General features: G+C 39.7%; 1 protein-coding gene across 6 annotated transcripts in view; it reads left to right on the top strand.

Moving 5' to 3' along the window:
* ACVR1C (activin A receptor type 1C) overlaps nucleotides 1-17,698 on the top strand; it is a 128,279-nt gene that overhangs the window by 39,363 nt on the left and 71,218 nt on the right. For 5 of the 6 annotated variants that reach the window (XM_027590830.1, XM_027590824.1, XM_027590825.1 and 2 more), the window contains exon 1: nucleotides 9,261-9,558. The exons of the other annotated variant lie outside the window; for it this stretch is intronic. In XM_027590830.1, the coding sequence (XP_027446631.1) occupies nucleotides 9,486-9,558 (73 nt within the window). In that variant the 5' untranslated portion in view covers nucleotides 9,261-9,485. Of the gene's footprint in view, nucleotides 1-9,260; nucleotides 9,559-17,698 lie in introns of those variants that run through there. 6 annotated transcript variants of the gene reach the window in all.

Raw genomic sequence — 17,698 nt, 5'->3', positions numbered from 1 at the left:
TCTGATAGAATTTTGTTCATTCTGAAATACAATGTATCAATCAATAAACATATTATTTCATAACATATCTTGATTAAACGGGAGGAATGGGCCAGAAATAAGATCCTTTTGTACAGGGAAGAAGGAAATAAGAGAGGCTAGAAATATCAAAGGCAAGTTACTTTGCCTTTTTTCTTGGAGTGAGGCATATTTACTTTCAACTAGATCTAGGTAACAGGCCCTTCTCTGAGTCCTTTTACTCTATGGGGAAAGTGATAAGCTATGAGCCAACTTGGTTTTGAGTAATGGGCCAAGTACTGGGTGACTTTTTCCCAACCCCAGCAGGGTTTCTTAGGAAGAATCTGACTCCCAGAGAATGCATAAATAGAGGTATCAGTGCATTTTACATTTCTACACAATAGGAGGAGGGGAGTACCAAGAAAATAATGTACCCCACCATCCAAAATGTCATGGTTGGCTGTATGGTTACAGGTCTTAATGTAAGAGTCATCTCAAAGGAAATAGGTGGGTTGATAATGGCTTATGAACTTCTAAGAGCAGAGACACATTTAGTGGACCTTACCACAAGGCAAGTACCCTATTTTGGCAACAGAATTGTATAAGCTATTGGGTCACATAGAAAATCCAACAGGAAACAGAGTTAGGATCCAAACACTATTTCCTGTTGGGTTTTATTGAGATGGCCCACCATCCTTCTCCTCAGTCTCATACCTGCACCTCTGGAGTTTCAGACAGCAGTGCTTTCCATCCTTGTTCTTTTCAGTTTTTTTTTCCTATTAGGTTCTAGAAGAAGCCCTGATTTCTGAGTTTAGGGATAAGTGGCTTAGTCCAAGGGAATAGAAAGTGATTCTTTTTGATATATTTTTTTTGGTAAGGTTTTTGTCATTTGCAATCTTTTTTTGATTTTTTATATTTTATGTCTTACATTTTGTTTTGAAAAACATGGAGAACCAAGTCCCTGCCAGACAAAGAAATAGGCAAATAGGAACAAATACAAATACACGGTCCCTTAAATTTGGAAACAGGTCACTCATGCCAACCAACATTTGTACATAAACTTCATTTACCATTAAAACAGAAAAGGTAAAAAAAGATCAAATATTTTTCAAAGAATTTTAGCAACGATGTAACTTGTGATTTTTTAAATTACATATAAGTATTCTACTCTTTTCTTTCTCACACAAGTGATTATAAATCTGTTCCTTGTGTTTGTCCAACTTTTTTGGAAATTCAAAAAGACTCCACATGATCTTATCTTATTGTCAACAGTTTAATGCAAGGGAAAATATTATGTCTGTTTTGTGATAACAATGTTATTACCACTTTATATTTGCATAATAGTCTAAATAAACCTTGGAGGTACTTTTCTCATTTTATAGTTGAAGAGTATAAAATGTGGCAAAACTGTGGCTACATAAGGCTTACAGGAAAAACCTCAATTTCTGACTGTAACTTTGGAAAGATTAAGTAACTTGCCTAAATTCTGGAAAAAGTGAGACTTGAACCCTGGATTTCTGGATCCCAGCTTGTCATTCCTTTTGGACCACTAGCACCTTCCAGCATTCATCCAATTTGGGGGGAATTCCCTACTTTATGAACCCCTACCCCTCTATAAAAGCCTGATGCTTGGGTCCCAAGTCTCCCTGAAATTCTAGTTAAGGTGAAGAAAACTGCAGCTAGTGTCCAGATGTAGCAGTTGGAAAGGCTTTAGCCGAATCATCCACTGTCCAGCCTCAGGATGTTAATGGTGCAAGAGGTAATCTGTGCTTAGTGGAGGAACAGGGCAGAGTATCTCTGAGGCCAGGTCTGTGGCAGGATGGGTTTGTTGTCCCTGGCCATGTAACTTCCAAGCCTGGTTCATGGACTTTCTTTCTTTCCTTTCTTTCTTCTTTCTTTCTTTCTTTCTTTTTCTTTCTTTCTTCCTTCCTTCCGTTCTTTTCCTTCTTTCTTTTTTCTTTCTTTCTTTCTTCTCTTTCTTTCTTTCTTTCTTTCTTTCTTTTCTTTTTCTTTCTTTCTTTCTTTCTTTCTTTTCTTCTTTCTTTCTTTCTTTTTCTCTTTCTTTCTTTCTTTCCTTTCTTTCTTCTTTCTTCTTTCTTTCTTTCTTTATTTCTTTCTTTCTTTCTTTCTTTCTTTCTTTCTTTCTTTCTTTCTTTCTTATTTCTTTATTCTTTCTTTCTTTCTCTTTCTTATTTCTTTCTTTCTTTCTTTATTTCTTTCTTTCTTTCTTTCTTCTTTCTTCTTCTTTCTTCTCTTTCTTTTCTTTCTTCTTTCTTTTCTTTCTTTCTTTTCTTTTTCTTCTTTCTTTTCTTTCTTTCTTTCTTTCTTTCCTCTTTCTTTCTTTCTTTCTTTCTTTTCTTTCTTTCTTTTCTTTCTTTCTTTCTTTCTTTTTCTTCTTCTCTCTCTCTCTCTCTTTCTTTCTTTTCTTTCTTTTCTTTCTTTCCTTCTTTCTTTCTTTCTTTCTTTCTTTCTTTCTTTCTTTCTTTCTTTCTTCTTCTTTCTCTCTTCTCTCTCTCTCTCTCTCTCTCTCTCTCTCCTCTCTCTCTTTTCTTTTTGATTTTTATTTGAGAGAGAGAGACAGAGAGAGAGCACAAGTGGTGGGGAAGAGTAGAGGCAGAAGGAGAAGCAGGCAGACTCCCTGTTGATCAGGGAAACAATCACAGGGCTCCATCTCAGGACCTGGAGATCGTGACCTGAGCCAAAGGCAGACCCTTAACTGACTGAGCCACCCAGGCGCCCCTACATGGACTTCTCTAGAGAAGATATGAGCTACTTAATATTCTTTAATAAGCTTAATTCCTGCTTAAACTTATTAAGGTAGGCTTCTTTGTTTGCAGCTAAAAGCTTTGGCCAAGTTTCTTTTGCTGGGATGACTTAGCCCACAAGCCTGAGAGTCTTTAATGAGCACTCTTTGGTCCCTTTTAAGGTTTACTCACTCTCAGGTTTGGCATTCACTCTCATTATCTATACTTTACCCAAATCACTGTCTCTAGTTTGGCAATGTGAATACAAAGGGAGCAAATCTTTCATTATAAAAATGCTGCTGTTGTTCAGCTAACTCATTTATTCAACAAATATAGTGTCAGTGTGAGGGGAGCAAAGGGGAAGATAGACACTTGGAAAAGCAGGTTTGGGACAATACAGTTGAGGATCTTAAATGTCATTTACTCATTCATTCAGTAAGTATTTATTGAGTGCTTATTATGAGTTAGGCTGATTTTGAATGCCAGTGTTAGAATTGCTGGTGTTAGAAATGGCAATATGTCTTAGATAGCTTTCAGTGCTATGATCACATCTGTGCTATAAAAAGATCCCTGTGGCTGAAGGGTCAGTGGGAATAGATTGGAGAAGAGTGAACCTCAAGGAAGGGAGATCAGTTAGGAGGCTTTTTTTGACATTTCAAGTAAAAGAAGATGGTTGATCTGAAGTAGGATGGTGGCAGTGAAGTGGAAAGAAGTGAAAAAAAATTGAGAGATTTTTATGAGTTAAAATCCATAGAAACTACTGATTAATTGGCTATGAAGGAAGAGAGAGAGGGGAGAGATAAGGGAAAAAAACAAGGTATCTGGCTCGAGTGGTGACAATTACTGAGATAAGTAAGACAGGACAAGTAGGTTTGGGAGCTGCTTCTGTTTTACACATGTCAGTTTTGACCATCGTTGGACTATATAGGTAGAGATGACAGTAGAATATACAAATCCAGTGTTCATGAGCAAGATCAAGACCAAGGCTAGAGAAAACAACTTGGGAGTCTTGAGCACAAAACACAGAAATAAACACTGAAGTCATGGGAAGGGATTAGCTCACCAAGGGAGAGTATAGGGAAATGAGCTAGTGCAGTAGGTCTCAAGGTATGTTTCAGGGAGCCCTGGGTGGTGCTCAAGACCATTTTGGGGGGATCACAAGGTGAAAACTATGTCTATAAGTAATGCTAAGATGTAATTTGTCTTTTCCAATATCATTCTGGCACAAAGGTACAATGGAATTTTCCGGAAGCTACAAGATGTGTAATGATGTCATTGCTTTGAAGGCTAATGGAATGTGTGCTTGGGTCTGCCTGTGTTTTAAAAATTTCTCAATTTAAATTTCTAATATGATAAATGTTGATAGTTATAACCCACTTAAACATAAGCTCTCTGGGGTCCTCAGAATTTTTGAAGTATAAAAGGATCATATCAAAATGTCTGAGAACCAGCAGACTAGAGAATTTAGCGTTGATTCTGTATGCAAGGGTGATCATTAAAGATTTGAGGGCAGGGGAAAACATAATCAGAATCATGTTAATAGAAAGCTATTCTGATGGCAGTCTTGAGAATACATTATGATGGGGATAACGGGATAACATGAAGTTGTGGAGGTGATTTAGTTGGTAATTATAACAACTCAGGTAATGAAGATGCTAGGGGCTTGAACTTTGGAAATAGCAGTGTGAATGACAATGGACAACACAAAAGAAAAATAAATGTGATTTTATTATTGACGGAATGTAGGTAATTGTTGAAGAAATGAAAGAAATAAAAGATAACTGGTGTTGGAACTATGTGTTTAGAAGAAAGGTCTTGTTTCTCCTACCATTTTAAGTGCAGGAAAAATGACAGTTCCTTGACATCTGATGAGGATTCATGAGGTAAACCCTGTTTAATAAAAATAGGATGAAAGCCATATACATAATTCTAAATTTCCTACTAGCTGCATTCAAAGGCAAAAGGAGTGAAATTGATTTTGATAATATATTTCATTTAACCCAATATATCCAAAATATTATCATGTCAACATGTAATTAAATTTAAAAATTATTGAGACTTTTTGGGTTACTAAGACTTTGAAATCTTGTGTATATCTTACACTCACAGTACCATGAGATCAGACTAGTCATATTTCAGGTACTCAAGAGCCACAAGTGGTTAGTGGTTACCACCTTCAACACAGCAGCTTTAGACTACTCTTTTGCTTGAGTCATGGTCATCAGAACGCCAATGTTGATTTGGCTGGTATTGAAATAACTGTGGGTTTTTTTGTTTTGTTTTGTTTTTTTTTTTAGTTTTTTACTCAGGAAGGGATGGATTTGTACTGAGTCCTAGAACTCTCTCACCTCCTTGTCACCTCACTCTGGTAGAGTATAATTATAGGGGCCCTTTCTAAGGAAATGTGCCAGGTAGTAGTGGCCTGCTTACTTGGAACTGAATCTCTGACCTGCATTTTACAGACAGAGCCTGTATCGAATGCAGTTAATCAGCCCAGCAAACTGATGTTGGTCAGGGAAAATTGAGACAAAGTCTGAGTTATGTGGAAAGACCATTGAATAGTATTAGAGGGATATGGAAAATCGGTGAACGGGTGCAGCCATTTTGGAAGGTGGTGAAAACAGATAATGTAAGTACTTAAAGACTTTAAGATTTTTAGCAGTGACAGTGGAGCAAAGAAACTGTTTGATGCCCCATTATCATGTCCACAGAGATGCCATTATTTTTCTTCTTTATGACACCTGAGCTGTCCCATGAGGTAGACGGATTGAAGGTACATACTGTAGAACCTTAATAAAGGTCCTAAAACACATGACAATTCTCATGGGATGGAATGAACAATCAAAAGGAGAAGGACGAGAATAGAAGTAAAGCCGGGGTACCCTAATAGAAAGATTTCTGGGATTACAAAATGAGATGAGTGGAAATGAGTGTGTCGTAGGCTCCTTGAGGGAGAATATGCATTTAAGGAAGAAAAATGCAGTAAAATGAGAACAGATTAGACCTTGATAGTATATAGCAAATTATCGTAGTATGCCTCCTCACCATATGCTCATTCCATGATAAGTTCATGTTCCAAGATGAAATGAAAAATTAAGATGCATGGCATTGGAGATTCTAGAAAAGATGACAAAAAAAGAAACATGTATGATAAAAAAAAATCCCAAACAACCATACCAACAAGTAGTCAATTTCAAATTTCAATTATTATACACATTTGTTTGCCTTATTAATTTGGAATGTTAGTCTGCAAATGTATCAAGTGGTTACAATTTAAAGTTCCTATACTTTTTTCCCTTGGTTATGTAAGAGTTATTCAACCAAAGTCTATTTCACTGGGGGTTACGAACTCCTTGATTATTGCTGTTGTTTTCTTTTGATTATGAGAATCCAGGAGTCATGATGTAATGTTGCTATGGTAATGAATATGTACAAATAGATGATTAAGGGTGGGGGGGAAGGTTAAATCCTGAGAAACACATTTGCATATAAATTCTTTCCAGTGAATAAAAAAGCCTCACACATGAATTTTTCTGTTAAGTACAAAAAATGTAAAAGATGTGTTATATTATATCTTCAACAATGCATTGTGTTGCTTATATTAAATGACAGGAGTCACTCAATATGCTCCAAAGAATATTTTCTTAATAATAGTTCATACAAAAATGTATTAGATTGGGCGCCTGGGTGGCTCAGTCGTTAGGCGTCTGCCTTCGGTTCAGGTCATGGTCCCAGGGTCCTGGGATCGAGCCCCGCATTGGGCTCCCTGCTCCGCGGGAAGCCTGCTTCTCCCTCTCCCACTCCCCCCTGCTTGTGTTCCCTCTCTCACTGTGTCTCTCTCTGTCAGATAAATAAATAAAATCTTTAAAAAAATGTATTAGATTAAGACTGGATTAATTTCTATAGGGGTGTGTGTGTGTGTGAATAAAGTATACTCTTTTAAGTAAAAATTGGGACACATTATGAGGATGAAGTTCTTTTCTTGGTTGCCACGAAGGTGGTGTTAAGAAGTCAAGCATATCAGAAATATTTATAATTACCTCAGAAAATGCTTTGCCAGCCATTGGGGGTCAATACATTTAGAATGACTAAGTCCTTACTTCAAAGCTTCTATAGTTTGATGTTGGAAGGAAAACATGCACAGGAGGACAGAAGGAAATGGTATTTGAAGATGAAGTTTAAAATACTTCTACAAATGACGTCCTTAGCTTTTGACATACTAACCTTTTTTGTGGTGTGTATGTCACAGAACTTTGTGCCAAGAATTCAAAAATCCTGATTCCTTTATTGGCTGGCCATATGTTGACTGGCAAGGCACCCAACAACGTAATTTTTTTTTATACTGTGCCTAAGACCAAGGTGATGGTGATGATCCTTGCCATTTGATGAGGATTCATTAGACCAGCACTGCCCAATAGACATATAATGCAAGCCATATGTGATTTAAACATTTTTAGTAGGCATGTTAAAAAGTGAAAAGAAATAGGTGAAATTAACTTTAGTAATATATTTAGCCCAATACTTCCAAAAGATTATCATTTCAACATAATATAAAAGTTATTAATGATCTATTTTACATTCAATTTTGTACTGTCTTTGAGATCCAGTATGTACTTGATACTTCTAGCACATGTCAGTTTGGATTAGACACACTTCAAGTGCTCACTACCGACACGTGGCTAGTGGTACTATAGCATGTAGCTGGTGGATACCGTAGTGGACAGTGCTCCATTAGACTCAGAGGACAATGTTGGGTTTGTTTAGAATATTAAAGTCATTCAACATTAGACTTCTTGGGTAACAACCTTGCTTTTTTTTTTAGAAAATAACAGCTTTCTGACATGCAGGGATGTTGCTTACTGTATTCAAGAGACAAAATAAATATTGAAAGTAAATACCTGACATTAGTATAACACCTGATGGTTTAACAGTGCTTTCACACTCACTTCTTCTTTAAATCCCAGTCATGGTTCCGAGAAATAGGGAGGGATGAAGTTCCATTTACTTTTGAGTAAGCAGGCGCAGACACTAAATCCTGCTCTTTCAGCTCCAAATCTCATGATCCAATGGTAGATCACAATCTAGGGTTCAGTTATCAAATAATGAGCCAACCAAGTCAGCCAAAATATAATGTGTCCTAGCATTTTCTTGTCTTTTTTTTTTAAGCATCTGTTTTGTGGGTGTCTGAAAGGGCTCAGTCTTGTCCCACATTTCCATTTTGTTGTTGTTGTTGTTTGCTTGGATCCAGAATAAAATTAGAACAAAGTCTTTCTACTCTTAGGAATGTTTTGATTCATCCAAGGTGGTGATGGTGAGGGTGAGATCCTCAGGACTGTCACCAAATCCAACAAACATCCCACCCCACTACTGTGATCTTTTGATGGTGAAATCAATTATATACATTATTTCACCACAGGACTTTCATAGACCTTAGAAAGGACACTCTATTTAGAGCTGAGGTGGGTGAGGCAGCCAGTAATACCTCTTACTCTCAAGCAATTAATTTATATGACAATCGATTTTCAAGGGGCCCCCTAACAGTGGCAATAATACCAATAGTGGCTTTTGGGCTTTGTGTGTTCAGGTTAAAATAATCCCATTCACTTTAACGTATAGGCTACATATATGAATTGAATTTGGGCTAATTTCTATTAATTGGTAACATCGCCCTTATATTTTCAATCACAGCCCACATGGGAAGCTCACCCATTTGATAAGGGGGCTCTAGGAATTAAATTCAAACAAGTTTCCAATACGTTACTTTAAATCACTCTTCTTCCCTTAATCTGTGGGTACGATTCCCCTCTTCTGGCCCATATTTCCATTGATGAAATTGTTGCAAGGTATCTTCCATAGGACATAGGACGGGCCCTTTGCCTCCAAACCTGGCAGATAACTACATCGCCTGGTGCACGTGGTCCAGCTTTGGTCGCCATTCTTGGGCGGGGGGGAGGGTCACCGGAAGGCATCAGGTAAGAAAGTTGACAAACTGGGTAGCCAAGACAGTCGGGGAATTGGTTATTTCCAGGGCTGAACAGAGAGGGCGCCCTTCCACAGACGCGTGCACAGCCAGGACATGGTGGTGGGACGAGCCCCGCAGGACTCCCTGGGGTTGTAACAAGGCTCATTCTAGTTAGAAAACCTTTAGGCCACCGGACTACAAACGAATGTCAAGAGATCTGGACGAATGGATCTTCTGTAGGAGACTGTAGAGCGACCACCAGGAAGCAACTGCGGCAGGGTTTAAGTTTTCCTAAAGCCTCCGTGGGGCTTTCCCTCGCGTCCCGACCCTTTTCCCAGCTTTCGGGTCTTGGGGGTTCCGCGCTACCCAACCCCTCTCTTGGCCCCAGCTCTGGGCGGTCTCACTGCCTGGCCTTCGGGCCGCCTTTGCCCGCCTGGCCGGCAGCTCCAGGTCCCGGGCGGCTGCGAGAGGGCGCAGGGGGCGGAGGCGCGGAGGCGCGGCGGGGGCGGGCTCTGTCCGCCCCCCCCACCCCCCCCACCCCTTTCAGCCGGCTGCTGGGGCCGGTGGCAGGAGCGCCGCGCACCGCCAGCCGCGGGGGACGAGGGATGGGGAAAGCACAAGACGGGGGCGCCTGCATGGATTAGAGCCAGCCGCGCTCTTCAAAAGGGTGACGGGGCTGTGCTTCCCTCCCGCGCCCCGGGAACTTCAAAGCGGCCCGCGCTGTCCCAACCGCCTAGCTCCTCTCTGGGACCTCGCAGCTCCGGCGCGGCCGCCTGGTGGCCATGACCCGAGCGCTGTGCGCGGCGCTCCGCCAGGCTCTCCTGCTGCTTGCCACCGCCGCCACGCTCTCGACAGGTACGACGGGCGCTCCTTCTCCAGCCCAGAAGAGGGTGGGAGTCGGGGGCGGTCTGCGGGTGGGCACGCGGGTGGAGTAGAAGGTGTTGCGAGCACACTGATTTTCCACTGGGCGGAGTGGGAAGCGCCAGTTGGATTGAGGGGGCGCGGGATAGGGCGCAGCGTGGGCACCTGAGGTCTGGCAGCCATAGGATTAGACAGGTGTGTTGGGGACGAAGCCACCAGGAGGAGAGAAAAAGCGACAGGGACGTGGGGGGGGCGGTATGGGTAGTAGGGGTGAGGTGGGTGTCAAATTGGGGGGCAGTTTGCAGCGGAGGGAGTAGGAGAGTGTGTTTGTGGCTGTGCTCAGGGCTGGGGAGTTGAGTGGCACCACGAGTTCACTCTGCAGGGGCTTCGGGCGCGCTCTGTACTGGGCTCGGGAGAGCTGAGCAGAGATTGTGGCATGGTGGTGGTGGAAAGGTGAGCCGTGGTGGTGGCGATTCGGTCTGAGTTTTAGAAGGCGAGGGATATCTCAGAAGCCGCTGATGCCAAGCTGTGTAGGTGGGAGAGGGAGCTTAAATCTGCGTGGTTTGCAACGCACATTGCTTTCGAGGTACGATCTTTACTAAGAGTTGCAGGGAAAAAAAATTCTGGCAAGCGCCCCAGCGTTTTTAACAGGTCTGTGCCTTGATAGGCTAAATAGAGCCCTCGGCCCAAGCTGGAAACCAAACATTTCTTATAATGTTTACTAGAAACTGGGGCAAATGCATCTTCGGTAAAATCATAGTGTGCTATGATGAAAAACCCTTTAGCTCTAAAACTGTTTTCGTTATAACATTATCTTATGGTATGGAGAGCAGCAGCAGATTCCTTGCTAACTCATTATTTAAACGTTTCAATCAGACATTTAAGACATTTGCACACAAAACCCTGGTGTTTTTCCCTAGAGCCATACTTTGTCTGAAGCTGATTTTTATGCATTTTTGTTTTCCCAGATGACAATCTGTTTGACATTAATAGCTATACTCCAGGGTGGGTAGTTTTCCTTTTAGTGACATGTGCAGGGGAATGTTTTGAATAGTAGGATTGCTGTCATGTGCAGATTTCGTGTTTCTGATGGCCTGAGAGAATCACTAAATACAATATTCAAATGAAAATTGATTATTGGAAGTGATTAATTAATACAATATGAGGATTAAAGCATTTTAGTTATCTTTGGAAAAGCACAGCCTTTTAGGAAAGCCATTACTCAGAGCCTGTCCAGAGGATGATGGGATAAAGTGACATATTTGCATTCAGAGTTAGTAAATTCATCAGTGGGAAGAAAACTGACAATGGGAAGGTCTTTATAAGAAATAAGCGGAAACTCCACTAACTCGGAATACTCAAAGTAGTCTTGATGAATTTAATAGAATTAAAAAAAAAAGAATTAAACAGCCTTCTAGGTATCACAGTTTTGACTAGGCACCCGTGAAATTGCCTCCACAGGCTGTCTGTACAACCCTTTTTATATTTTAGGGAGCTAATAACTTTGCTGCAGACATTTAAAAAAAATACTCAATTATTTTTTATCTAGCCTGAAAGTTATATTTTGTTATATGTCAGAATCTTTAGAAAATTTCAGAGACCCTGGGCATAGCAGTATAGGAAAACATGCCAGGCTATGTTCTTTAAAAGGCATGGAAACTTTTGACATTGAAATGTACAAAAAAGAAAAAAAATAGATCATCCATTCAGATTTGATTTTTCCCTCAAAATATGAAGGCTATGAAAAATGACTGATACGGAGATAATGTGTCAATATAGTAGAGAAGTACTTACCAAACTGAACTTTTACAGTAAACTTTTCTATGTCAAATGCAATCACTTTCAAATGTCTTTTAAGAACTTTATCCCTCTTTGTGTCCCACAGAAACAATGTCTATTGCTGTCTACTTTTTTGAATCTTAACTTTTATAACCATCTTTGATTATTTGGTAGAGGGAGTCAAGGTAGTTTATTTCTTTATTTCATCTTTTAAATTATTTTTCTTGCGTGGTTACCTATATCATTTTTTATCTAGTCACTTTTATAAATTACATTGGTCATCATAATGGTCAATTTTGAAAATGTAGGAGAAGTCTCTGCTGACACTATGACATAGCTGGGTGACAGAAAACACCACCTTCCTGACTCTGCTGAGCACCAGGCCTAGGACTTTAAATATCTGAAGACATCGATAGACCAATAATCCCTTTTTGCTTTGACTATTATTCCCCAGCATCTCTGTCACCTATGGCATGTCATGTATTAGCAGTAGAGTAGACACCAGTGCTCCTTGATGAGAATCTCAGAGGGTAACCGCTGTTGGAAAAAAAAAAAAGAGAAAATATTTATTGGTCTGGGTTGGCTAAAAAATTAGGCTGGAAAGCTAAAAAAAAAAAAAGAGTCCAGAGGATGTCTGGGCGGCTCAGTTGTTTAAGTGTCTACCTTTAACTCAGGTCATGATCCCAGAGTCCTGGGATCAAGTCCCCCACCCCCACCCTGACCCAGGGTTGGGCTCTCTGCTGAGCGAAGAACCTGCTTCTCCCTCTCTCTTTACAGCTCTCCCTGCTTGTGCTGTCTCCTAAATAAATAAGTAAAATCTTAAAAAAAAAAAAAGTCTGGAAAGCTAGAAGCTGTTGCTCTAAAAGTGAAAAGGTAACTGTTTCATTTAATAACCAGGGTGGGGGTTTCAGATAGGGAGATGTTTTCACTGCGCATTTTAAGGTATGCTGGAAGTGAAAGTGAAAGCCTTGGGCTGGTTGAGTGTCCAAATGCAGAAGATGTTGCCACATTTGCCCTTCTTTAAGCAGGGTCATTTATTGGTTGATTGAAACACATGTGACAAGAGGCAAAATGTCCAAGGAAGACACTTCTCTGGCCCAGGAGAAGCTCTGTGCAGAAGTCCTTGGGGGCATATTTCTTCATTAACTGTAGTGCCCCAAACTGTTATCTAGCCTCAAGTTTACAGAAGTATCAAATAGAGTTCCTCTGATTTGCTATAATCCTACATACGTAAATGTAAGGTGTGAGAGAGGAATAGGGGATGATACCAAATTTTTGATTTGACCCCTTATGTGGGGTCAGGCTGATGACCGACCACCGGAGGAGCAGGTCCTGCCCTGGGCAGGGGTGGGGATGGTGGCCCAGAGCAGGAGCTCAGTTTCCGTGTGGAGAGCTTAAAATACCTAATACACACTAAAGTGGAGATACCAAGTAAGCAATTTGTTGTTTGGGGCCTAGGGTTCAGGGCACAAGTCTAGACCAACGCTAAAAAATCGAGAGTCAAATTAATTGGTGTTTGATTCTGATTTAACTGGATGTTCTGTACTTTTACCTGGCAACCCCACATGAAGGAGATATTGTGATGAGCTAAACTGCTCCTGTTGCCCATATGCCCAGCTTTTAGATTAGAAAGAGAAGCATAGACCTCTTTTCTAGTCCTTGTCTCTTACCACTTGTATTCTAGCCCTGCCACCGTCCCTGTATGCATCTCTGAGGGGTCACTTCCAGCACTTCAGCCACGCGTTGTGTGGCTCCACCATTTCCAGGTGGATGCAGAGAGACAGCCTTTCCTAATCTTACATGGGTTCTTGACATGAAAGGGTTGTGAAAGAAGTTAGAACTCTCTAGACTCCCTGGAAATGATTGGTAGGTGAAAGCAGTTGGTCTTGCCCAAATTTACTATCTTTTGAATGTGATTGTTATTTTCAAATGCGTTTTTAGAGTATTTGTCTTTGAAATAAGCATTCCTAAGTTTCTCTTTTAGGGGAAGTGCTTCCAGGCAGTAGCCAAGGTGCAGTTTGTTGTATTTTTCTTGGCACTACTTGTATGTCTTATTGTAAAAAGAGAAGGTTCAGGGCAGTAGAGAATGGACAGAGTCAGAGCCAGGTATGCGTCACAATTCTTCTTCATCTGAGGCAGACTGAGGTTTTAGAGCAGATTCCTAAGAGAGTGATTGCAAGTCCTTTGGGAAACGGGCAAGGATGCATTAATTTCAACTATGCACTGTTTAGTTCCTGCTCTTAGCTGAGTCTTGACCAGCTACCAAATGATTAGTACTGGCTTCATTTTGAGATTTGTAGAGGACAGTGACCTATCAATGAACAACTCTATGCATGGGTCATTAACAAGCTCAAAAGGATATGTTCACATGTTTATAAAGAGTTTATTTTAACTAATAAAACGAGAGAGTTAACTTCTAAATATAAATGGAAAACAGAACCAAACAGGGAAAAAAAGGAAAAATTCTAAGCACAAAGAGTGTACTGTGTATTATTCCTTACCACTTACATCTGTGAAGCCACCTCTGGATTTTTCATGGCTTTGGCCTTCTCTATTTTAAATTTTTCACAGCTGATTATCAGATCTCAAGTTTTATCCTTACATTGTTTAAGAAACTGGGATAATAAAGGGATATATTTATAAGGGATACAGAATTTCCACTTTTCCTAGGAGAAGTAGGAATACCTAAATACTGGCCTGTCACAGCTGTGCCTCTCTCCAGTCCAAGGGTAGTCACTCAGGGATATCCAGAAAGAAGAGAGCAACTAAAGCAAAGTAACTGTTCTTTTGGTTACGTGTACTTTGTCCCCAAATTGCATGGCAGAATTCTAACCTACTCCTCTTTTCAAAATGTGTAACAACTAAACAGCCTAAGGATAAAGGGGAAGAGGCTGTGATACATCAGAATTCTGGATCCTGACACTGATTGAAAGGCTGTGTGATGCCTGCCAAGGGAACAGGATGGTGGAGCGGGGACCTCTTTCTCCATTACCCTCACATTAGTCCAGACTTCATGGTAGCTCTGACAAGTTTCAGGCAATAATGTCAGGGGCTACTGCTCAGGGAGGAAAAGGCGGAGAGTCTGTGGAGAGAGGTGGTTGTTTTTTTTCTACGAGGAAGCAGGTCCTGCTCTTCCCACAATTGTTACCTCTATAGAAGACGGGACCGTGGTCATGAACCCAGTGCCTTTCACATTCTTTGAAAGCTGCATCCCTAAAGCACATGGGCCTCTTGGTTCCCTGGAATGGGGACAGTAATACCACTACTCCTCACACTTAGGAATCCAGTAAAAAGTAAAAGGGAGGGAGGAGGTGAGGAGGAGTGCGAAACAGGCATGAAGACTTTATTTCCATAGAAGCCAACACCCCTATTTCTGAGGGGATGCTCCCTTGCCTTATCATGTGGCTCTTGCATTCACTTGCTCTGATTGGCCAACAAGAGTCAAAAGGTTCTGCTCTGTCTTCATTCTTTACTTTTTGTCCTCCAGAATAATTTCCCTTTTCTGTTGTTCTCTTCTGTGTTTTGGAGTAGGTATGTGAAGATACTGTTTCTTTGGAACTGTTTTAAATTAATCCCCTCAAGAATTCATGGGTGAATCATTCAGTATGACTCAAGGGCTTGGCTTATTATTTTTTTAAACAATTTAAATTTGCCAGTGACTTAAGGATCCCAAATTAGATCAATCTACTTTTTCATTAAACTTTTCACATCAAGAAAATGATTAAGGTGCTTTAGTTTTGAAAGTGAGACACATATATTTTCTTCTCATTTGTTTTATCATCCTTAGGTCATGATAAGGTACACAATGATTGAGAAAGACACCATATCTCTGTATGTTGATTGAGTTCCTTTTAAATTTTTCGTTTAACGCCATGATTGACTGAAATAAGTACTCCGTGGTCAAAAACAGGATTAGAAATAAATCTAACCCATTATGGTCCAGACAATGAGCATTTTAATGCTAAATGTTTAGTTTCATAAATGCATGCTTATCCAAGAGATGTTAACTCAGAGGGTGGTAATCCAGATTAACACAGCTTTAAGGAACCAGATTGTTTTAAAACAGAGCCAAAATATATTAAAGAGTATTAACGCATCACATTTCATAATTTTATCTGATGACATTTTTCTGGCCTGCTCCCTTAAAATGTGTCTATTTCTTCTCTCCATCACCATTATTGCTCTTCAAGAATAAAGATCTGCTCTGTGAATATTTGCCTATTCTCTAATAATCAAAGTGAGACTTTGTTCTCACTCAAATTCCACCTATAATCTATAGTATATATTTCCAGGAAATAGATAATACATTGTAAATTTGAAACACTAAATAAAGAATAAGTATACGATTAGCAGAACATTTCTTACAGGATAATAAATGTGTAATTAAATGAACCTCTCTTTCTTTTTTTATTTTTTTCCTATCGCTATTCTCTAGCTGTCTATTAACTATATTAAAAGGTATTACTTTTTGCATGGAGAAGAAAGTTGACTTCTTTAAGACAAATGGACTTCCCTAAAAGAATGAGATTTATTGTGCCAAATCAAGATGAAGATGCTCTTTTAGAACTGTTTTTACTGAAATCTGCTTTTTATATTGCCATTATCATAAAGTTTTTCCTAATAGTTCTTTATTATGTTTTTAATATCTGTAGGATTTAGAGTGCTGTCTCCTCTTATATCCCTGACATTGGGAATTTGAATTTTCTTTCTTTTTACCTTGATCAGTGTAGTTGGAAGTTTATCAGTTTTTTAAAAATTTTTTATTGTTATGTTAATCACCATACATTACATCATTAGTTTTTGATGTAGTGTTCCATGATTCATTGTTTGTGCATAACACCCAGTGCTCCACGCAGAATGTGCCCTCTTTAATACCCATCACCAGGCTAACCCATCCCCCCACCCTCCTCCCCTTTAGAACCCTCAGTTTGTTTTTCAGAGTCCATCGTCTCTCATGGTTCGTTGGAAGTTTATCAGTTTTATTGAATTCTTTCAAATAAATAGCTTTTGGTTTTATTGATTTTCAGGGTTTTTTTTTCTTTAGTTGTTTTCTACTCTTATCTTTATATTTCCTTCTTGTGCTTACTTTGAGTTTAATTTATTCTTTTTTATTCTAACTTCTTAAGTTGGTACTTTAGATCAACAGTGGGCAAACTTTTTCTTAAAGGATCAGATAATATATATTTTAGGCTTGTGGGCCAGAGTCTCTGTTGCAATTATTTGATTCAGCCGTTTTCATATAAAAGCAACCATAGACAATACATAAACAAATAGGTGTTGCTTTATTTACAAATGGGCCAACCAATGAGTCATAGTTTGATGACCTTTTCTTAAATCATTCATTTAAGACCTTTCTTCTTTTCTTTTTTTTTTTTAAAGGTTTTATTTATTTACTTGACAGAGAGAGACACAGTGAGAGAGGGAACACAAGCAGGGGGAGTGGGAGAGGGAGAAGCAGGCTTCCCGCCGAGCAGGGAACCCGATGTGGGGCTTGATCCCAGGACCCTGGGATCATCACCTGAGCCAAAGGCAGATGCTTAATGACTGAACCATGCAGGCACCCCAACCTTTCTTCTTTTCTAATATAGGCATTTAAAGCTTCAAGTTTCCTTCTTGGCAACTGCTTCAGCTCATCCATAAATCGTGCTATGTTGTATTTTAACTTTCAGTGAATTCAGAATATTTTCTAGATTTCTTTATGATTTTCTGGGACTTGTGGGTTATTTAGATGTCTGTTGTTTAATTTCCAAGTATTTTTGGAATTTTCAGGTTGTTTTTTTGTTATTGACTTCCAATTTAAATCCACTGAGAGTGAAAGAATATAATCTCTATGATTTTAATTTTTCTGAATTTATCTATTTGTTTTAGAGCCTAACCTGTGTCTGACCTGGTAAATGTAATACATGTTCTTGAAAATAATGTGTATTCTGCTGTTGTTGGGTGGAGTGTTCTATAGATGTTATTTAGGGCAAGTTGTTTCACAGTGTTATTCAAGGCTTCTCTATCTTTACTGATTTTCTGTCTTATTATATCAATTACCAAGAGAAGATTGTTGATATCTCCCACATACATGTGAATTTATCTACTCCTCTTTTTAGTTTTTCTGATTTTTGCTGCATGTATTTGAAAATTTTGTTAATGGGTACATTAAGATTTTTATGTCCTTTTTTTTTAAAGATTGTATTTATTTGACAGAGAGAGAGTTAGCGAGAGCAGGAACACAAGCAGGAGGAGTGGGAGAGGGAGAAGCAGGCTTCCCGTGGAGCAGGGAGCCCAATGTGGTGCTCCATCCCAGGGACCTGAGCCAAAGGCAGCCACTTAACCGCTGAGCCACCCAGGCGCCCATTGTTATGTC

This window comes from Zalophus californianus, chromosome 3 (genome assembly GCF_009762305.2).
Source record: "Zalophus californianus isolate mZalCal1 chromosome 3, mZalCal1.pri.v2, whole genome shotgun sequence".
NCBI classification, from domain to species: domain Eukaryota; kingdom Metazoa; phylum Chordata; class Mammalia; order Carnivora; family Otariidae; genus Zalophus; species Zalophus californianus.
This window is presented reverse-complemented; position numbering and strand designations above follow the sequence as displayed.